At 35.2% G+C, this 24181-nt stretch overlaps 1 protein-coding gene across 3 annotated transcripts in view; it reads right to left on the bottom strand.

Moving 5' to 3' along the window:
- Positions 1 to 24181, bottom strand: part of LOC129718452 (integrator complex subunit 7) — an 809667-nt gene that overhangs the window by 72007 nt on the left and 713479 nt on the right. For 2 of the 3 annotated variants that reach the window (XM_055669241.1, XM_055669242.1), the window contains exon 12: positions 19894 to 19989. The exons of the other annotated variant lie outside the window; for it this stretch is intronic. In XM_055669241.1, coding sequence (XP_055525216.1) covers positions 19894 to 19989 — 96 coding nt within the window. The remainder of the gene's footprint in view (positions 1 to 19893; positions 19990 to 24181) is intronic. 3 annotated transcript variants of the gene reach the window in all.

The following is a 24181-nucleotide window of genomic DNA, read 5'->3' as shown; positions in this document are numbered from 1 at the left end:
TGTGTGTGTGTGTGCGTGTGCGTGTGCGTGTGCGTGTGCGTGTGTGTGTGCGTGTATGAGCAGATTTTTATTCTCACTCACTTTTCTCAGAGATGGCTGGACCGATTTTCATAAAAATAATTGCAAATGAAAGGTCTCATTGTCCCATAAGAGCCTATTAATTTTCATTGTAATCGGATTTTTAGTTTAGAGGTTATGTATCAAAATATCAAAATCATGAAACATCATTATCTCGAAAACTATCCAACCGAATTGAACAAAGCTGATTTCTATTAAACACCTCCTTTCCAGAAGAGGGAGGGTTCTCAAACTATCATAGGAACCTTTATCGGGATCAAATACCCCTACATACAAATTTTCACGTCGATCGGTTCGGTAGCTTTCGAGCCTATATGGATCAAACAGACAGACAGACTAACAGACAGACCGGACTACATTTTTATATGTATAGATTACAACATCAATATTATAGAACTTAAAGACTTAATATACACTTATTGGATAGAATGGTTCATGTAAATCTATTTTTACAAATAAAAGTTTGAATGAGAAAGACTGGGTCTGACCGCTAGGTGGATTAATTTAGGTTTTTTGATCGTGGTACTATCGAAACGTCACTGTACTCATATTTAGGTTGGACTCGATATCATTTTAGATTTCATTTTAGATTCGATTATTTATAGTAGGTTTTTTTTATATTTCAAATATTACATTCTTTTAAATCACGAGCAATACCGGGAATAGCACAATACCAAATTTGAATGTTGATGATGCAAAATAATTTGAACAAAGCGGCTACAGTTTTCAAAAGTCTTTAAAATTCGTTTCTTTTCATAACTTTTTAACCACATATCAAATTGCTATGAAATTTGTTACTTGTACAAATGTACGTATGTCACTAGTTATGTTCAAATAAGTCGTGTAATCTTTGAGATAATAGACTTTCGTTGCTTTTATAATTTAATACATTTAATGAAATGGGAACCTGTAGGGTAGCCAAACTTTGCATTTGCACTAAGATTGTTGCATTTAGCCTGGCAATCTTTGGGAAAACGACTTGAAAAGTCATCGGAACATGTTTCTTTTTATAACTTTTGAACCACGTGCCTGATCATTAGGTAACCTTCACTTAGCTCGTTTATTTGATACTAATATTGTTTAAATCGGTCGTGTAGTTTCTGAGATAATGAAGTTTCGTGATTGTCACATTTTGATACGAAGTTACAATCCTATTACAAAGAAATTGAATAGGGTTTTAAGAGGCAGCTAGACTTTTCATTTGACACTAATTTTGTGGAAATCGGTTCAGCCATCTCTGAGTGATCACATCATAACTTTATTTCACATTTTTAAACATAACAAGCAAAGTAATAGTCCGATTGCAAAAAAAAATCAATAGGGTCTTATGGACTAGACCTTCCATATGCAACTGGTTTTGTGGAAATTGATCCAGCCATCTCTGAGAAACAGTCTCTAGAACACGCTTCTTTAAATAACTTGTGAACCACATGTTCAACCTTTATTAAATTCGAAAGTTAAGGGTTTTCTAAGTAGCTCGTTCAATAAAAATTAATTTTGTTCAAATCGGTTGTGCAGTTTCTGAGATAATGATGTTTCGTGATTTTTACATTTTAATACATAACCTCTAAACTAAAAACCTGATTACAATAATATTCACTATCTTATAAGGGCAACTAACATTTGACACTAATTTAGTGAAAATCGGTTAAGCTATCTCTGAGAAAAGTGAGTGAGTTTAAGTAGTCTTGCAAATATTTTACTTTTCATAGCTGGATTTCATATTTTTAAACATAACAGGCACTGTAATAGTCCGAATGCAAAAAAATCAATAAGGTCTTATTAGACAACTAGACCTTCTATTTGACACCGATTTTATGAAAATCTGTCCAGCCATCTCTGAGAAACATGAACAAAATAAATAGTCTCGAAAACACGTTTATTTCCAATCTTTATGAAATTCAAAATATAAGGGTTTTTTAAGCAGCCCGTTCATTTCAAATTAATTTTGTTCAAATTGGTTGCGCAGTTTCTGAGATATTGATGTTTCGTGATTTTTACATTTTGATACATGACCTCTTAACTAGAAATCCGATTACATTAAAATCATGGGCCAACTAGACCTTTCATTTGCAATTAATTTCATTGAAATCGGTCCAGCCATCTCTGAGAAAATCGATTGAGATTGAGAGAACGTTACACACACACGGACACAAATACAGAAAATGCTTAGCTCGTCGAACTGAGTCGAGTGACATACGGTATTTGGCCCTTTCGAGCTCTTTTATACCTTTTGTTTTTGCAGTGATTGCTCTACCTGTTTAGGAAAAAAGCAAAAAAAATAGATGATTGAATATTAGAGTAATTTACGACATTCAGTAGTAGTTATTGTAATGCTTCCGGCGCCTGAAAACAATAATTGAAATAAGTTATTACAAAATCATTGCAGCGCAACCATTTGTCTATTGTACGTATAATGTGAGAATAATAAAAATGAATTATAAAATGCAACGAGAGGCATGTGAAGAAAGTCTCGGTTAACTGCCTTCCATAGCTGAAATTTCCAATTTTTTGACGTGAAAAAGCCAAAAAATAAAAACTGGTTTGAAATTGAGTATTAAAAGTATCCGTTATATTGTGTTCCTAAGAATAAGGAATGAACTTTTTGAGACTAATTCATAACATATCAATTCCTAGGGAATCCGGAAGATTCTCATTACTCGATTCTCATTCAAGAACCTCATAGAAAGGGCAGTCTTGAGGATTCCTTTTCAGGATTTCTTAACAAGGATGATTCACGATTCCAATGTAAAGAATCCTAGGGAATCTGAAGTATTCTCATTACACGATTCTCATTCAAGAATCCTTGCATTATAGACAGGGCATTCCTGAAGATTCCTTTTTCAGAATTCCTCATCAAGGATGCTTCACGATTTCTATGTGAGGAATCCTAGAACCCCATAGACAGGGCTGTTTTGAGGATTCTTTATTAAGAACGATTCACAATTCCAATGTGAGGAATCCAAGAAAACCTGAGGGATTCTCATTCAGGAATGCTAGCCCTATAGATTGGGCATACTCGAGGATTTTTTTTTCTGGATTCCTTCGAGGACGCTTCACGATTCCAATGTGACGAATCCTAAGGAATCCATGCGAATCTTATGTGTTTGTCCGGGTAGTTATGTTCAAATAAGTCGTGTAATCTTTGAGACTTTCGTTGTTTTTATAATTTAGTACATAACGGTTGGACTAAAAATCCGATCGTAATCAAATAAAATGGGAACATATAGGGAAGCCAAACTTTTCATTTGACACTAAGATTGTTGAATTTAGTCCAGCCATCTTTGGGAAAACGACCTAAAAAATCATCAACATGTTTCTTCTCACAACTTTTGAACCACGTGCTCAATCATTATGAAATTCATTATTTTACCTTTAACTAGGCCGTTCATTTGATATTAATATTGTTCAAATCGGGTATGTAGTTCCTGAGATAATGAAGTTTCGTGATTTTCACATTTTGATACATTACAGACAAAGTTACAGTCCGATTACAGTGAAATTCAATAGGGTGTATGAGGCAGCTAGACCTTTCATTTGACACTAATTTTGTGGAAATCAGTTCAGCCATCACTGAGAAAAAAAATCTTCGGAATATGTTTCTTTGTAAATCTAGATTTCACATTTTTAAACATAACAGGCACAGTAAAAATCAGATTGCAAAAAAAATCATTTCATTTGCTTGGTTTGTTCTTGAGTTGTGCAGAAATTTATGTTTCATTTGTATTGGACCCCTCCCTTCCAGAAGAGGGAGGGGTCTCAAACTATCATAGATTCAAAATTTTAAAACCCGAAGAGTGAATATACATTAATGCGTTCTTGTAAATCTTTTTTCACAAATAAAAGTTTGAATGAGAAAGACTGGGTCTGACCGCTGGGTGGATTAATTTAGGGTTTTTTTGAGCACGATTAAGAAATAGCGACATAACATAAAGAAATCTTAATTACGAACACTTTAATCGCGAGCAATACCGAGAACGTTCAAATAGTACAATACCAAATTTAAATTTAGTGGAGGCCACATGTTTCGATCAAAGCAGATATAGTTTTAAATATTCTTTGAATTTGTTTTTCTTTCCATAACTTTTTTACCACAGATCAAATTGTTATGAAGTTTGTTGCTTGTAAATTAGAGAGATAGCTTGTTCGTATCACCCTAGTTATGTTCAAAAAAGTCGTTGTTTTTACAATTTAATGAATAACGGTTGAATTATAAATCCGATTATAATCAAATGAAATGGGAACCTATAGGGTATCCAAACTTTGGAGCAACGTGTTCAATCATAATAAAATTTATCAGTTAACCCTCAACTAGCTTGTTCAATTTATTTCAATATTGTTGAAACTGGTTGTTGAAACTAGTTTCTAAGATAATAGGGTTTCGCGATTTTCACACTTCGATACATTACAAACAAAGTTACTGTCTAATCACAATAACATACACCGTGTTGGATTTGAGCCAAATAGACCTTTCTTTTGACACTAATTTTGTGGAAATCAGCTCAGACATCTCTGAGAAAAGTGAGTCTTCGGAATATGTTTCTTTTTAAAGCTAGATTTCATATTTTTGAATATAACAGGCAAAGTAAAAACCCATTTGCAAAGAAAATCAATAGGGTCTTATGGGGCAACAAGACCTTCTTAATGACACAGATTTTATAAACATCGGTCCAGCCAGCTCTGAGAAACATAAGTGAGTTTAAATAGTCTCCAGAACACGTTTTTTTTTAATAAATTTTGAACCACATGTTTAATCTTTATAAAATTTAAAAGTAAAGGGTTTTTAGGTAGCCCGTTTATTTAAAATTAAATTTGTTCAAACCGGCCCTGTAGTTTCTAAGATACTGATGTTTCGTGATTTTCACATTTTGATCATAACCTCTAAGCTAAAAATCAGATTACAATGAAATACAATAGGGTTTTATGGGTCAACTAGACCGTTCATTTGCAATTAATTTCATTGAAATCGGTCAAGCCATCCCTGAGAAAATCGATTGAGATTGAAAGAGTGATACACACACACACACACACACACACACACACACACACACACACACACACACACACTTCTTATTGTACTTTAGAATTCATCTTTATTATTCTCACATTATATATGATCATATCTGTATTTTTACATTAATCTAATTTAACTATGGTCTTATCAAATTGAATCCTGTTCTAAAACTTATCCCACTAACAAAAACTCCCTCCCGTAGTCTTTGTACAGATGCAGATGTATACTCGGTCTCTAATAAAGTATAAAAGTTGTACTATCGGACGATTTTTAAGGCAAACTGAAATGGTGTCTATTTCGGGATCGCTCAAGGATTTTCTTTAAAGAGCGGTGTCCGTTAACCGAATCGCTAATCATTGAGAGTCTGGTAGGTCTGTTACTGGACACTTCTCCCGACTGATTTGTATTTATTTGAAAATCTTAGCTTAGAATGTTGCACCTCAAAATCAATATGTATTCTTTATTACATTTTTTCATGTTGCTAGAGTGAGATGTCTGGAATAGACGTGTGACAAACAATTTTGGCTTAGGATTGCAATGATATGTTTTGTCTCGGTTAATTTATGCCGGTTATGCAACTTGAGGCTTTGCGCTGGGTGCGCTTCGTATTGAGTCGAAAAGTAATGTTAAGGGACGACCAGTGAGGCCGTCTTTGCATGAAATGCACTTTGCTGGTGGTCGACCTTTTGTTATTTATGTTTGACTTCAATTGTACTGTAATTTGGATAGGGTGGTCGCAAAACATATGATAAAAGCAAAGACTACATTCTAACATTCTTTCCTTAGGTTTTGTGCGGCACTGGCACAACTCGAAATTCATAGTTCCAAGAGAAGTTGAAGTGAAGAAGTTGAGGAGTTGAAAATTTGGCGTTTAAGATTACCGTTATCTTTTTTACCATCTTTGGAGCATGTTTTTGATTAAAATTCCAAAGACTCATCAGCTTAGAATTTGTTTGGTTTTTGGTGAATTTTGAAACAAGTCTTTGGGAAATAAAACTTAACCATATATGACATTCTTCGACTTCAAAATGGAAATTTATTGAGTTGTGCCGGTGTTGCACGAAACCGACGATATCCCCACCTGACTGTAAGGACGTGACCGGCGCCGTTATTGGTCTATAAAAAATCGGGTCATTGAATGATGCACAGTGAGAAGGAATTACCACTCCCAGTAGTTTTTTCAGTTGATTCTCTGTGCATCTTGAGTCGCTTGGACCCATCACGGAGTAGCAACCATTGATATATACAGTCAGAACTAACCAAAGCTAAGCTAAAGTGACATTTCACTATTGCTCTACGACAACATAATTTTACCACAAACTCTCTTTGAGATTTACTCGAGAAAAATGTGATATGTATGGATCTTTTAAAAGTGTAAGGCAATTTTTTTATTGCAATCAAGGTGTTATATTTCCATAATACAGCTTTTCAACAACTACATAATGCATTTTGTAGCACGACAACACAGTCTTATCTATGAAAATATTAGTTATTGGTGAAATTATGGCTGTTGCCCCAAGGTTCCTTTATTTTATAGAGGCTTGCGGTGTTTACGATAGACTCAGAAAGTCGAATGAAAACCAAACCACGAATTAATTGCTTATTTTTTGCCTTTCTCCTAGGAAAGTATAGCAAACACTGCAAAAACAAAAGGTATGAAAGTGCTCAAAAGGGCAGAATGATGTGTATCACTCGACTCAGTTCGACGAGCTGAGCATTTTCTTTATGTGTGTGCGTGTGTGTGTAACGCTCTCCCAATGCCACTCGATCAGAGATGGCTGGACCGATTTTCACAAAATAAGTTGCAATAGAAAGTCTGGTTGCCTGATAAGATCCCATTGAATTTTATTATAATCGAACTGTTATGCATCAAAATGTAAAAGTTATGAAACTCCATTATCTCAGAAACTACACAACCGGTTTGAACAAAATTTGTATCAAATGAACTCTTCAAAACCCCTAAATAACGAGTTTTATTATGATTGAACATTATGAAAAAGTTATGGTTAGGTTAAGGTTATGAAATGAAGCGGGTCAGAAAACTTTTTTAAATTCGCTCGTTTTGCCAAAGACTGATTTTAACAATGTAAGTTTTAAATTGGTAATCATTTGATTTGATTATAACACTGGTTGCCTTTGAAGCTCACAATAGTTACCATGAAAAGAAAAAAAATTCACAGGAAAAGGAATAATTTTTCATTTTTTATTAGTTTGACCTTCGGGCCACACTTGTGTTGACCAGTGTAATTGGACTTTTATTTTAACCATTATGTGTAAAATTGTAAAAATATTGAAAGTCTATTCTCTCAAAAATTGCACGACTTATTTAAAGAAAACAGGTGTCAAACAAACAAACCCCAAAGGCTGTTTAAAACTAGCTGCTTTGATCAAAGTTCGTAATTAGGAGTCATTATAATAGAAAAACTGTTTATTCAATACAAATATTACGTCAAATTTCGAGTACTATGCTCAGATTATTTCTTCAAATAAAACATCAATATTTTAGAGTCCGAAGAGTTGATATACGTTTATTAGATTGTATTTGGCAATTGAAGGATGTTTTCCATAAACCGGAAATCGCAAATTCGAATTTCAAAATGAAGTATGAAGTTGATTGCTGGCCTCTGAGCATTATCCGGGTACTGAAAAACTCACATGGGTAATGTTTGTCGTTTTTAGACTGGTTTCCAGAAACCGGAAGCTACTGTCTAGAAATTCAAAATTGTGTCAGAAGATGATTTCTAGCCTCATGGTATCATATTGTTTCCCCAAATCGAATTGGATGATATTTGTCATTTTAGGCTTTTGATCGAAAACTGTTGCCATCTTTGCCACAGAAATACCCAGATTAGACAGGTTGGCAATTTTATGATGGATTTTATGATTTTCAGGCAACCAGATGTGGCCATCTGGAATAAAAATGGGGTTTGAGGTTGGATACTGGTCACAACCCATAATGATTGGTATTTGGCCATTCATTGGATGCCCCACAGAAACGATCAGTAATATCAACTGCGTGAAAGAATTTCTCTTTCCATGATAAGATCAAATTAAATAAATGATAAGATCAGATTAAATTAATGTATAAGAAAGAATTTAATATTATTTGTTTGTTAATGTATGTTCATATGTGTGTGAATGTTATATTCTAAATGTTCAGTATAGTTGTGCTGTTGGCTACCAAAAAATTGTTGTTTATAATAAATAACAAATTCGACAACCAAAAGTATGAAAATGCTCCATAAGGCCAATGGCATATATCACTCGACTCAGCTCGACGAGCTGAGCATTTTCTGTATGTGTGTGTGTGCATGTGCAGATTTTTATTCTCACTCACTTTTCTCAGAGATGGCTGGTCCGATTTTCTAAAGTCATGAGACCATATTAAATTTTATTTTAATCGGATTTTTGGTTAAGAGGTTATGCATCAAAATGTAATATCATAAGACGTCATTATCTCAAAAACTACACAACCGATTTAAACAAAATTGGTTTTTGAAGAACGGGCTACCTGAAATACCATGAGACTCTATTGGTTGTTTTGCAATCGGTCAATAACTTTGCCTGTTATGTTTAAAAACGTAAAATCCAGCTATGAAAAGGAACATCAACAACTTTTAGAGAAGAGGGAGGGCTGTCGAACCATTATTGACATATCTGTGACCCCTAAAACATTCACATGCTAAATTTGGGTCCATTTACTCGGTTAGTTCTCGAGACGTGCAGAAATTTGTGTTTCATTTGTATGTCACCCATCTTTTTCAAAAGAAGGAAGGGTGTCAGAACATTATGGACATATTTTTTACCACTAAAAGTATTTACTTGTCGAATTTTTCACCATTGAGTTATTTAGCTTTCAAGATGTGCAGAAATTTGTGTTTCATCTGTATGGAACCTTCCAGAAAAAGGAGGGGCGTCCAACTATTATGGACATGATTGTTACCCCTTAAGACATCCACAGGCCAAATTTCATTTGTTTGGTTTGTTCTTGAATTGTGTAGAAATTTATGTTTCATTTGTATAGGACCCCTCCCTTCCAGAAGAGCGAGGGGACTCAAGCTATCATAGAGACCTATACCGACACTAAAAACCCCTACATACAAATTTTCACTTTGATTGGCTCGGTAGCTTTCGAGCCTATATGGTTCAGACATACAGACAGACCGGACTGTATTTTTATATGTATAAATTACAACATCAATATTTTACAACCTAAAGAGTTTATTTATTGAAATGAAGCGTTCATGTAAATCTATTTTTACAAATAAAAGTTTGAATAAGAAAGGCTGGGCCTGACCGCAAGGTAGAATTTTTTTGTTTCTCTTATAACTTTTTGTCTTTCTCCTAGAAAGGTATAGCAATCACTGGCAGAACCGTGTGTGTGTGTGTGTGTGTGTGCGTGTGCGTGTGCGTGTGCGTGTGCCTGTGCGTGTGCGTGTGTGTGAGTGTGTGTGTGCGTGTATGAGCAGATTTTTATTCTCACTCACTTTTCGCAGAGATGGCTGGACCGATTTTCATAAAAATAATTGCAAATGAAAGGTCTCATTGTCCCATAAGAGCCTATCATTGTAATCGGATTTTTAGTTTAGAGGTTATGTATCAAAATGTCAAAATCATGAAACATCATTATCTCGAAAACTATCCAACCGAATTGAACAAAGCTGATTTCTATTAAACACCTCCTTTCCAGAAGAGGGAGGGTTCTCAAACTATCATAGGAACCTTTATCGGGACCAAATACCCCTACATACAAATTTTCACGTCGATCGGTTCGGTAGCTTTCGAGCCTATATGGATCAAACAGACAGACAGACTAACAGACAGACCGGACTACATTTTTATATGTATAGATTACAACATCAATATTATAGAACTTAAAGACTTAATATACACTTATTGGATAGAATGGTTCATGTAAATCTATTTTTACAAATAAAAGTTTGAATGAGAAAGACTGGGTCTGACCGTTGGGTGGATTAATTTAGGTTTTTTGATCGTGGTACTATCGAAACGTCACTGTACTCATATTTAGGTTGGACTCGATATCATTTTAGATTTCATTTTAGATTCGATTATTTATAGTAGGATTTTTCTTATATTTCAAATATTACATTCTTTTAAATCACGAGCAATACCGGGAATAGCACAACACCAAATTTGAATTTTGATGATGCAAAATAATTTGAACAAAGCAGCTACAGTTTTTAAAAGTCTTTAAAATTCGTTTCTTTTCATAACTTTTTAACCACATATCAAATTGCTATGAAATTTGTTACTTGTACAAATGTACGTATGTCACTAGTTATGTTCAAATAAGTCGTGTAATCTTTGAGATAATAGACTTTCGTTGCTTTTATAATTTAATACATTAAATGAAATGGGAACCTATAGGGTAGCCAAACTTTGCATTTGCACTAAGATTGTTGGATTTAGCCTGGCAATCTTTGGGAAAACGACTTGAAAAGTCATCGGAACATGTTTCTTTTTATAACTTTTGAACCACGTGCCTGATCATTAGGTAACCTTCACTTAGCTCGTTTATTTGATACTAATATTGTTTAAGTCGGTCGTGTAGTTTCTGAGATAATGAAGTTTCGTGATTGTCACATTTTGATACGAAGTTACAATCCTATTACAAAGAAATTGAATAGGGTTTTAAGAGGCAGCTAGACTTTTCATTTGACACTAATTTTGTGGAAATCGGTTCAGCCATCTCTGAGTGATCACATCATAACTTTATTTCACATTTTTAAACATAACAAGCAAAGTAATAGTCCGATTGCAAAAAAAAATAATAGGGTCTTATGGACTAGACCTTCCATATGCAACTGGTTTTGTGGAAATTGATCCAGCCATCTCTGAGAAACAGTCTCTAGAACACGCTTCTTTAAATAACTTGTGAACCACATGTTCAACCTTTATGAAATTCGAAAGTTAAGGGTTTTCTAGGTAGCTCGTTCAATAAAAATTAATTTTGTTCAAATCGGTTGTGCAGTTTCTGAGATAATGATGTTTCGTGGTTTTTACATTTTAATACATAACCTCTAAACTAAAAACCTGATTACAATAAAATTCACTACCTTATAAGGGCAACTAGACCTTTCATTTGCAATTAATTTCATGAAAATCGGTCCATCCATCTCTGATCAAGAGGAATTCGGAGAGCGTTACACACACATACACACACACGCAGACACACACATACAAAAAAATGCTCAGCTCGTCGAACTGAATCGAGTGATATACGACATTCGACCCTTTTGAGCACTTTTATACCTTCAGTTTTTGCAGTGATTGCTATACCTTTCTCCAAATCTCCACCTAGCGGTCAGAGTCAGTCTTTCTCATTCATACATATTATTTGTAAAAATAGATTTACATGAATGCTCAAATCCAATGAAGGTATATTTACTCTTTAGGTTCTATAATATTGATGTTGTAATTGAAGTATTAAATATATAATTTGACGTATTAATGCTTAAGAAATAGCGAAATAAAAAAAATAACTTTCATTATCGAACAATTTCATCACGAGCGATACAGATAACGTTCAAATAGTACGATACCACATTTAAATTCTGTTGAGGCAACAAAAATCGATTAAAGCAGGAGTAGTTTTAAATAGTCTTTGAATTTCTTTTCGTTCCATAACTTTTGAACCACATATCATGTTGTTATGAAGTTAGTTATCTGTATCTCCTAAAGATAACTTTTTCGTAAGACACTAGTTATGTTTAATAAGTCGTGTAATATTTGAGATAATAGACATTTGTTGTTATTACAATTTGATACATGACGAAACGTATAGAGCAGCCGAATTATAAAACCACTTGTTCAATCATAATTCTTCAGTTAACCCTTAAATGGCCCGTTAATCTGATATCAATATTGTTTAAATCGGTTGTGTAGTTTCTGAGATAATGAAGTTTAGTGATTTTCACATTTCGATATATTACAGACAAAGTTACAGACCGATTACAGTTAATTTCAATAGGGTGTTATGAGGCAGCTGGAACTGTCATTTGACACTAATTTAGTGAAAATCGGTTAAGCTATCTCTGAGAAAAGTGAGTGAGTTTAAGTAGTCTTGCAAATATTTTACTTTTCATAGCTGGATTTCATATTTTTAAACATAACAGGCAATGTAATAGTCCGAATGCAAAAAAATCAATAAGGTCTTATTAGACAACTAGACCTTCTATTTGACACCGATTTTATGAAAATCAGTCCAGCCATCTCTGAGAAACATGAACAAAATAATTAGTCTCGAAAACACGTTTATTTCCAATCTTTATGAAATTCAAAATATAAGGGTTTTTAAGCAGCCCGTTCATTTCAAATTAATTTTGTTCAAATTGGTTGCGCAGTTTCTGAGATATTGATGTTTCGTGATTTTTACCTTTTGATACATGACCTCTAAACTAGAAATCCGATTACATTAAAATCATGGGCCAACTAGACCTTTCATTTGCAATTAATTTCATTGAAATCGGTCCAGCCATCTCTGAGAAAATCGAGTGAGATTGAGAGAACGTTACACACACACGGACACAAACACACGCATACACACACACACATACAGAAAATGCTCAGCTCGTCGAACTGAGTCGAGTGACATACGATATTTGGCCCTTTCGAGCACTTTTATACCTTTTGTTTTTGCAGTGATTGCTCTACCTGTTTAGGAAAAAAAGCAAAAAAATAGATGATTTAATATTAGAGTAATTTACGACATTCAGTAGTAGTTATTGTAATGCTTCCGGCGGCTGAAAACAATAATTGAAATAAGTTATTACAAAATCATTGCAGCGCAACCATTTGTCTATTGTACGTATAAGGTGAGAATAATAAAAATGAATTATAAAATGCAACGAGAGGCATGTGAAGAAAGTCTCGGTTAACTGCCTTCCATAGCTGAAATTTCCAATTTTTTGACGTGAAAAAGGCAAAAAAATAAAAACTGGTTTGAAATTGAGTATTAAAAGTATCCGTTATATTGTGTTCCTAAGAATAATGAATGAACTTTTTGAGACTAATTCATAACATATCAATTGTTGTTGAAAACATGAATTGAAATGATTGAAATAGGTTATTACAAACACATTGCAATGATTGTACAGACGTGTCGCTCTTTTCTCCGAACATTCATGAGCATTAACATGAGGATTGACGACCGCACAGCCAGTGAAGTTATTTTAGAACTAATAAGGGTGATATATGCAATAATAAAAAACAACCGTGAACAACTATTATCTTTCGCGATAACGTTGTTTAAAGCGGCCACTATACGATATCTGGTTGTTATCTTTATCACATTTGACACTTAAGCGCGAATTGTAAAAATCTGAGTTATTTTGAACTCGGGGATGGTAGCATCGTGCCTGCTCTTGTGTTAAACTATATAAATATTCGCCGTTAATATCAACGCAAAAAATACCTAACGCATCCAAAGCGCTATAGATAAAAAATAATAAGAAATAAAAAAATGCAGACACCAACATAAACCAAAAGAGTCCCAAATAAGTTGTGTTGCGTTTATCTCCAATATAACAGTTATCAATCATTTAGCTTGGAGCAAAAATAGTCATTTAAAAGCCAGAGAAGTCAATAATAGCGCATATATCAATATGGCTTGACAAAATGTTTTTTTCAAAATTTTTTATCACTAATATTTAGTGATTAATTCGTGAGTTCGAAATCTAATTTGTGGTAATTTGTGGTTGAGTGGTTTCCGAAAATTTTTCAAAATACTATGTCAAGCCATCTTAAACATTATTTTGCTTCAAATGAATCGGAAAACGATGATATATACATCAATTGAAAGCTCCTAATTTGTGGTTCACGAAAATGTAATTTTAAGGTCATAATTACTAGTGTATGTACCTTAATTTGTGTTTTATTGTTCACGTAGTTTTGTTTATTCTATGTTGACGCTGCACAGTGGGGAAAATTGGTCCGTTGGCACGACAAAACCTCATAACTCCTTAACAGTTGTTGCTACAGTGTTCATGTCTTCGGCAAAAAACATAGAACACCTTTTTGAAAAATGTATTCAGGCAGCTTTAATTTTTTTTTTCTACAGATGGCGCTGACATCTATCTTCTGAATAAATGGTGCAAGCCATTTTGTTTCTCCGGGAAAGTTGTTTATACCATCAATTGACATAAAGTTGTCAAACATTATGTGAATGCTATCGACTGTGACGTGTATCTATTATTGCTTGGATTTTCGGCTCATCAGTCTTTGTCTAAAGACTGATGAGCCGAAAATCCAAGCAATAATAGTTGTCAAACATATTACAACCGGACGGAACGTTAACGAAATAAAATTATTTTCATTATTCATAAATCCGAAATTTCAGTTATGAATCATAGCTGGGACTTAAGTACATATGTTTCAATTTCAGATATATTCGAATTTCCGAGTCATCACGAAATGAATTATTGGAAGTTTGCCTGTTTGACTTTGTATAGTTTTTTGCCAACCTATGATGTGTCATCATTTTTGAGAAAGAATATAAATTATAATTTTAATGTTATTGTTTGTGACAAAATATTTCAAATAATTGTGCCGTGTCAAATAAATGTTGTGTGAACAAAAAAAAATATTTCAAATAGGAACATTGTGCATTTAAAGATTAGTCGGTCATGTTCCCTTTCTAAGAGCTCCTCTTGTTACATTTTATTCCATTTGGCATACACTCAAAATATTTTTCACGTTATTGTTACGTGAAATTTCCTGTACTTAATTATTTTTTGTCATTTTGCATGATTTATGTGACAAACATAACATCTACGTGTAAATCACATGCATACTACCTACCATACTTTTATCACTTAGCATCTACGTCATCTTGGCAACGTTAAATAGAATCAAGTATCGCGTGAACTCTCCGTGTGAAAATACACAGAAATCAAAATGGCGAAGCTGTTGTCTGGCTCAGTCTTTAAACATGAAAGGAATTCCTCGATGGAGCTCGCTTTAGAAAAACCATCAGATTCCAGCATCAAGATTTCACACAGATTCAGTTCAAATTGCGAGGAATTTGCTGAACATAAACAGTTGCAGCTAACAGTAATGATCGCCAACGAATGTCGCAATATCATTTTGAAATTTCGTATGTCGTTTAATTCATTTACAATTTGGCGATTTTGCATGCCCATGCGACTTATCAAGCAACATATTTGGATAATTTCTATTCCTAACTCCTAAACTATTCCTAGTCTCTAAAGGATTTGGGAAACCACAATCGAAAATTATATATTGTATAAAACGTAGAACCTATCCGACTATCAAATGTTTTTTATTTTACTGGTAGTTAAATTCTACGTAAAACTCACATGAAATGCATATGTCTAGTGCATAAGATACATAGGATAAATCATCTCACCAGTTCATGATTAAATAAACTAACAATCACGTAAAATCTACGTGAAAATGACAGTGGAAAATATTCACATAGCTTTTCCGATAATTATAACGTAAAAAATAATTTGAGTGAAGATACTAAACGCTTAGTTTTGTTTAATACACTGTTAATCCAAAAACAAACTGTTTCCTAGTACTTATAATTATTTTTGAGGGGTCTTCATATTACTGGACGTCAGTTTTGAAAGACACCCGAATACGATTATGGTCATGTTGCATACACCGGGGTTAAGCAAAGCCTATTATAACTTGCTGATTAACGATTTTTTACAATAATTGACATGAAAACGATTGTTGCAAAAACTCGAATTACTCGGTGAGCCGCAACTAGTAGCAACTGATTTTTGTTTTAGTACTAGTCAATACGTTGTACAATAATAGTGTCATAGCAGAACAACGTAGAACTTTAGGTTTTTATATTGCCGAAAACGAGGAAAAATTACAAAAAAAAACTTGTTTTACGTACTATGCCTCTTTCGAACCTATTTTCAACAAAACTGTCCTAATATCACATTACCTTTCAGTTTATACTCTATTTTATGAGGATCATATGAGTTGGCAAGATCTTCGATAAGTTCCGGGAGTACAACTTACCCACTCACCATCTGTTTGTGGACTTCAGGGCGGCATACGACTCAGTGAAAAGAGACGAGCTGTGGCAGATCATGCTGAAACACGGTTTCCCTACGAAACTAAGAAAGCTGAGTCGTATGACACTGGAAGGATCAAAATCGTGCGTGCAAATAGCTGGCGAGATATCAGCCGCGTTCGTAACGTTGGATGGACTGAAGCTGGGGGATGCGCTCTCCAACCTACTGTTTAACATCGCTCTTGAGGGTGCAGTACGAAGAGCAAACGTCGAAAGAAACGGTACGATCGTCACGAAATCTCACATGCTTCTTGGTTTTGCGGACGACATCGATATCATCGGTATCAACCGTAAGGCCGTGGAGGAGGCCTTCGTACCTTTTAAGAGAGAAGCACCGAGATTGGGACTTGTCATTAACTCTGCCAAAACTAAGTACATGGTAGCTGGCAGAGAGCGTGGAAGTCCCCGTGGTGTTGGTGCTGAGGTGGAGATAGATGGGGAACGCTTTGAAGTGGTTGACGAATTCGTTTATCTTGGTACGCTTGTGACATGTGACAACGAAATGAGCTGTGAAGTGAAACGACGAGTTGCAGCTGCGAACAGGGCTTTCTACGGATTGCGTAACAGACTGCGTGTGGCGCAGACGCATGAATCACGAGTTGTACAGGTTTACAAACATGCTGATATAGTGAAGGTAATACAGCGGGACAGGCTTCAGTGGGCTGGACATGTAGCCAGGATGCCTGACGAGAGAGCCGCCAAAGCTATCTTCAGTAGAGAACCAGGAAGAGGCCGTCGACTCCGAGGTCGGCCTAGCACGCGGTGGATGTGCGCGGTGGAAGAAGATGCACGATCTGCTAGTGTACGGGGAGACTGGAGAACGGCTGCCCAAGACAGAAGAAGCTAGACATCTCTAATTCGTTCGGCCCTGGACCGGTGAACGGTTAGCCAAAAAATGCAAAATGCGAATGCAAAAATGCAAAATGAGTTAGCTAATTATTTTCTAAGTATTTGCATGCCCTACTGGAAAATATCTGTGAAAATTTTTTCTTTCATCTTACAAGCTTTGTAAATCCTCACTTTCACAATATTGCAGCACATTTTCTAAATATTTTTTCAAAGTAAATTATCGTGATTTCCAGTCGATAACATGTCTACTGCAAGTAGAAAATAAAATGAGGCATGAAAACTGAATTTCGTTTTTTTGAGTTTTGTCGCGACTTTTCTGGGTTCTGCCCCACAGTGCGCTGCCGGCCGCTAGCGGCGTTGCCTGTTTGCGGTGTTTGTCATTGCTATACTGAGCGTGCGTTTGGGAAATATGGTTAGAATCGAGATTTGGGGAACTAAGCCAACACACGTGCTATTTCAGGTAGCCAACCAGGCGCAAAATTAATGTGTGTAAATTCGTTGGTTAAAAAGAGCACCGCTAACAAAAATGTACTTTCAAAGGAAAGCTATCCAAATTCGACGGACTATTATTCAGAGCCAGTAGCAAAGCCGGATTTACGATTATGGGGGTTCGGGGCCCCATAATAAACTTTACTCATCTTTGAGAACTTAACAAAAGTTTGTCGGAAATTTTCAGAACATTTTTTAATAAGTCTTTGCTAAAAATTATCAATTATTGAATTAACACTCAATTCACAATGCCAAATTTGACAGCCTTGCTCTTATCATATGCAACCTATTTATAATTAGTTTCATCTTCGAAAAAAGACGGCCCCCAGTTGCGTTCGAAACCATTAGACTCAAATAAATACGCAATGTATTTTAGTTTAGCATGCATTTCGCGAGTTTGCTATTAAAATTCTTCAAATACAATTCAAAGCAAATCTTCACTAGACTCTGAAACTATTTATAGAAAGCTAGTTTGATTATTGGGGATCAGACTTTCAAAAGCCATTATTAACTGTGACAAGTTTATTTGTTGATTTGCTGTGGCCTCAAAATGTGGGACCCTCTTTAAATCCGGCCCTTCTCTTGCAGGTCTGTAAAATCTGCCACGGACTCTGATAAACTGCATTTCGCACATCTGGTATCCCTGATTCTTGTGGGTTGTGGGTTATTTTCTTTCTCTGCTTTAACTCCCATGCGCACTGGTTCAATTCAAATGGTGTGTTAGTATTTGTCATTCCAAAAGAATACGACGTGAACTCTCAGGTAGTTGTAATATTGTTGCTGGCGAAAAAATAACACTGGCGAAAAAAAAAACACGGCCAGGGGCCGGACCCCTTGGCCCTCCCCTCAGATCCGGCTCTAAGAATAGCAGTGACAAACACCGCAAACAGCCAACGCCACCAGCGGCAAGCAACGTCAACAACAGATAAACAAAACTACGTGAACAATAACACACAAATTTACGTACATACAGTAGTAATTATGACCTTAAAATTGCATTTTCGTGAACCACAAATTAAGAGCTTTCGATTGATGTGTATATCATCTTTGTCCTACTCATTTGAAGCAAAATCATGTTTCAAGATGCCTTGATTTAATTTTTGAAAATTCCTCGAACAAACTAACAAACCAGGGTGGCGAATCAATTTCGAAAAATAAATTCCCTGATATTCCCTGATTTTCCCTGATGTTCCAAATTTTTATTCCCTGACCAAATTATTCTAAACTGATTTAAGTTACAATTATCATAGGTTTTTTGCACCTAACTCTCAAAACGGAAAAGGATCAGACTTGAACTAGTTCCTGCTGAAATTTTATATTTTTGTTGAGAAACATGTCCAGTTAGATCAAATTGAAAATAAAAACTACACTGGTCGACAGAATCGAAAAAAAGTCCTTAAGTCCTCAAACTCAAATAAGTACCCTAGAAATATCATAGCTTTTTAACCTGTTTTTTGTTGGTGCCCCTGGTAAATGCAGAAGCGCTACAAAAAGCCGCAGAGTAATTGCTCGCCGTATTTGTCGTTTTTCCGTTTACCTACGGGAAAATTTTATTGAAATCTCTGGAGACTTGCGGCATTTCCGAAACGCCTAGGGACAACAAAATTCATAGGAACACAGTGTTATCAAATAACTATTTTGAGAGACACCTGTTTTGGAAAGAAAATCAATCAAGTATTTTAGTCGTTTTTTAATAATTTGGCGAAATATTCATTTTGAATCTGAGAATTTCTCAAGAACTTTAATTAAAATATCAATTAGTTAGTTTCAAAAAATTCTGCTGGAAAAAATTTCGAGGTAGAAATTTGATAACAATAACGTGTGACTTCGTCTTTAAATGGACTCACTATATTTCAAGTTATGAAGACACTCAAACTACTGAGCAAGTTATTGAGTCTTCTGTTGATTGCTGGCAAGAAAGCAATCACCATTTTTAATTACTGGAATATGACAATGGCGATAGTAAACTTTGCTCAGGTGATGCTAGAAGGTGCGTCAATAGTTTGGAAGCAATTGCAAGAAACCAAAGAAAAAATATCATCTTACCTAACCGAATTAAAATCGGTCCAACGATGATCAAATGAGAGCAAATTTAGCAAACAGCAGCTCGTGGATCAAAATGAATAAATTTTAACATGAAATATCGTTATTTTCGTTTCCAAACCAGCTGTGATTGATGTTTCAGTTCAGAAATCATCATTTATAATGAACATATCGAAAGAAGCACATTTACAATAGAATGAATACATTTCAAGGTTGATCAATTTCTCATATTTTCACTGGGACGCACATAGGAGAAAATCAAGTAAAACCTGACCAAAAGTCAAAAACGCAAAAGTTTATTAACTATGTTCTGCATAGTCTTATTATGAAGTGTGATACCTACTGAATTTTTTGAAAGCTCATGAGCATCCAGAAGTATCGTTAACCTTTGCTGGTTGAAGTTCCCCGATTCTCCCGGTTTTTCCCGGTAGTCGCCACCCTGCAAAATAACCACTAAATATTGGTGATAAAAGAATTAAAAAATATATTTTCTCAAGCCATCTTGATATATGCATGAAAAGCAAAGAAAAAGGAAATATACTTTATAGACAAATTGAGCAATAGAGAAATGTCACTTTAATAGAATAACTATTAAATTACAGCATCTGACTGACCGACGACCGGTACAGATCTACTTGAAATTGTTTGATTAGTAAACTTATATTTGATAATATATAGTAAATTAAAACGCATGTATGTATAGAATAGTATAGCAAAATTATTAAATTACAGCATCTGACTGACCGTCAACCGGTGCAAACGTACATTGAAATTGTTTGATTAGTAAAGTTATATTAGATAATATATAGTAAAGTGAAGCGCACGCATGTATAGAAAAGTATAGCAATCACTGAAGAAACTAAAAGTATTGAAGTGAGAGGGCCGAATGTCGTACATTACTCGACTTAGTTTGACGAGCTGAGCATTTTCTGTATGTATTTATGCATGTGTGTATGTGTGTATGCGTGTGTGTATGTGCAACTTTTTTTCTCACTAACTTTCTCAAAGATGGCTGGATCAATTTCCGTGAAATTAGTTGCAAATGAAAAGTGTAGTTATCCCATAGGTTGCTATTGAATTTGATTGTAATCGGATTTTTGGTTTAGAGGTTATGTATCAAAATGTAAAAATCACGAATCATCAATATTTCAGAAACTACACAACTATCTTCAGAACTCTTAACTTATAAATTTCATTAATAACAAATATATAGTTCAAAAGTTATGGAAAGAAATGTTTTCCAGAGGTTGTTTAAACTCACTCACTTTTCTCAGAGATGGTTGGACCGATTTTCACAAAACTATTGTCGAACGATAAGCCTAGTTGTCCCATAGGTTGCTATTGAATTTTATTGTAATTGGTTTGTAATTTTGTCCGTTATTTATAAAAATGTCAAATCACGCTATAAAAGCAAAGCATATATCAAAAATTGCTTAAACTCGCTTTCTTTTCACAGAAATGGCTAGACCGGTTTTCACTAAAATAGTTGAAAATGGAAGGTCTAGTGGCCTCATAACACCCTATTGAACTTCAGTGTAATCGGATTTTTTTTAAGGCACCATGTGAAAATCACGAAACTTCATTATCTTAGAAACTACACAACTGATTTGAACAATATTAATATCAGATGAACAGGCTAGTTAAGGGTTAACTGATGAATAATGATTGAACACGTGGTTTTAAAGTTTGGCTGCCCTATACATTCTCTTTTCATATAATCGAACTTAAGCAACCGTTATATATTAAATTGTCAATAAAACAACAAAGGTTTATTATCTCAAGTATTACACAACTTATTTGAACATAGGTAGTGTTATATGAACGAGTCATCTCTCAAACTTACAAATAACAAACATCATAAAAATTTGATATGTGGTACAAAAGTTTTGGAAAGAAAAGAAATTCAAAGACTATTCAACATTATACCTGCTTTGATCAATATATATGACCTCAACATGATTTAATTGTGCTATCGTACTATTTAAACGTTCCCGGTATCGTTCGTGATTAAATTGTTCGAAATTGAAAGTCATTTCTTTTATTTCGCTATTTCATAAGCGATAACATTGCGCAAATTTCATATTTTATACTTCAATTACAACATCAGTATTTCAGAACTCAAAGAGTGAATATACTTTCATTGGATTTAAGCAGTCAGATATAACTAATTTTTACAAATAAAAAGTTTGATTGGGAAATGTTTGACCGCCAGGTGGATAAATTTAGGTTTTTTTCTTCTAAAATATCAAAAATCAAGTGAGTGAAAGTAAGCGCTAAAACCAACTGATAGGGTAACTAGGGTATTTTGGCCCACATGCATATTTTGGCCCACCCGGTAACATTTTACGCATTTTATTTGATAAGAAAACTATGCATGCAACATTAAATAACACACCTAAGAATCATACTGCACTATGATTTTCGTCGAAAAACTGGCTCTAGGTAGCGTTATTTTGGAATTAGTTCATACTTATTAAAAGTCATGGCTGAGTCAACCCAAAGTCAAGGGGAAGTGGTAATATACAAGTCAACGTCCGGAAGCTATTGTACATGTATGCTTTTGAAACAATGCGTTGAAAAATGTCATAAAAACAGTTTGTATACTCTAAAATGTTGGAAAAGTTGAAGAGTGGTAAACGTACTCTTTCTGAAGCAAACATATTTTGGCCATGCCAAATTTTGACATCTCTTTGATTACCGTTCGGCTGTTGCAGGTGAACAAAGAAACAGCTTGTGACAATTTTCAGGTAATTACTTCTTAAATCATCACATATAACGATATAAAATTAGATAAGAATGCCTGTTAAACCGCTATGAGCCAAATCATTTCATTTTAAGATGCCTAAAATTTATATAAATTCACAGCAGAAGGATGTTCTCCTCAAACTGTAACCTCCCGTGGCTACAAAAATAGTTTTCTAGAAGATTTAATTAAATACCATATAATACATTTGTTTTGCTTGCCAAAATACCCCCGTTACCCTAATCAGGATTTTATGTATAATCACCGCAGCTGCATAGTAGGTGTCCCGAGGTTTCGAATTTCATATTACAGAAGCGACAAGTGTCATCCTGGACTCGACCAACGTACTTTAAATGAAACTTACTCGGGAAGTGCCTAGTTATTAGTTTTGTGGAAGTACAAAAAGCCCACTTGTTAAGCTCTAGGAGCATTTTAGTAATTTTCCCGTTAGGCCTAATTACCCTTTTCGACTTGTGACACCCTCTGACAGCCATCCAGTTGGCTGTCTTCCGTTGCTCTTCCCAGTATTCGAGTTCCATTTTTTTTGAGTGCAATTTGAGATGCCGTAAAAGGGTTACGGACTAAAAAATTGCGTGTTAGAGCCCTGTTTCGCCAGTTCGTCTGCTTTCTCATTGCCGTCTATGCCGCTGTGCCCGGGAACCCAGTACAAATTGACAGAGTTGATACGACACAGCCTACGCAGTGAGAGAACGCACTCCCACACTAGTCTTGACGTACACTTGTGAGCAAAAAGAGTCTTTAGTGCGGCTTGACTATCAGAGAAAATGCAAATATTCGCATGTTTGTAGTTTTTCTTCGGACAAACGTTGACTCATTCAATTATAGCGTAAATCACCGCTAGAAATACAGTAGGCCAGTTGCCCATTGCCACTGATATCTGTACACCAGGACCGAAGATTCACGCGATTTTTGAGCCGTCCGTAAAGAATATCCGTAAAGACCGTACCGTAAAGAATATCGTTGACCCCTGACGGACCATATTAACTCCGCACTTCTAGTCGGAGCGCAAAGTTTCACGCACTTTGTAGGGAATGTCGTAGTTGTCCAAAGGTTTCATCCAGTCTCCGCACATACTCAACAAAGGCCCTCTTTTAAAGTGTTGCAAAATACTCAGATTACCAACCAGATCACCATGAAAGGCGTCGTACACAAATTACGTAACCCTAAGAACCTAGATTTCAGACCCCCCTCCCCCTATGTAACGATAAGTTACGTTCGATATGACCCCCTCCCCCCCTAAAATTACGTAAAGCTGGACATCCTGCCCCCCCTTCCAAATTCGCAATTTTGACCAAACATCACAGTTACGTAACGGTCTCAACTACCCCTCCTCTCCCTTATGTAACAATAAGAAACGCAGACTCAACCCCCCTCCCCCCTTCATGCGTTACGTAATTTGTGTACGACGCCTAATTGAAATAAAAGCGAGAAAATTAAGACAACGCTCTTTTACGTAAGATGCGAAGGTAAACATGGGAAAAATAAATAAGATGCAGAAGACCTCCCAAGGATGAGGCAATGCTTGAAGAAAGATTGGCCAATGGCCGGATATTTAAACGTGACGAAGGAGATAGTACCAAAAATGAGAAACAATGAGACGTGACGATTATAACTATGAAAGAAGCAGGTCGAACTTCCCAGACAAAAGACTACTAACTTCAAGGGATTCCAACTATTCTTCCGTTAGTGAGTGAGTGTATACATCAAGAGTAATTCACCCAGAATGGTTGAGGTGAATGCTGACTGAAAAAGTAAACAAGGGAGTAATTAAGCCAGAATAAGTAAGTGTGCGAGATTTCTTTTATTTCCTAACCTTCTTATCTTTCAGGAATCACTACAGCGGGTGGTCGCACCTTCGGACGGACGA

The sequence above is a fragment of the Wyeomyia smithii genome, chromosome 1, assembly GCF_029784165.1.
Source record: "Wyeomyia smithii strain HCP4-BCI-WySm-NY-G18 chromosome 1, ASM2978416v1, whole genome shotgun sequence".
NCBI classification, from domain to species: Eukaryota; Metazoa; Arthropoda; class Insecta; order Diptera; family Culicidae; genus Wyeomyia; species Wyeomyia smithii.
This window is presented reverse-complemented; position numbering and strand designations above follow the sequence as displayed.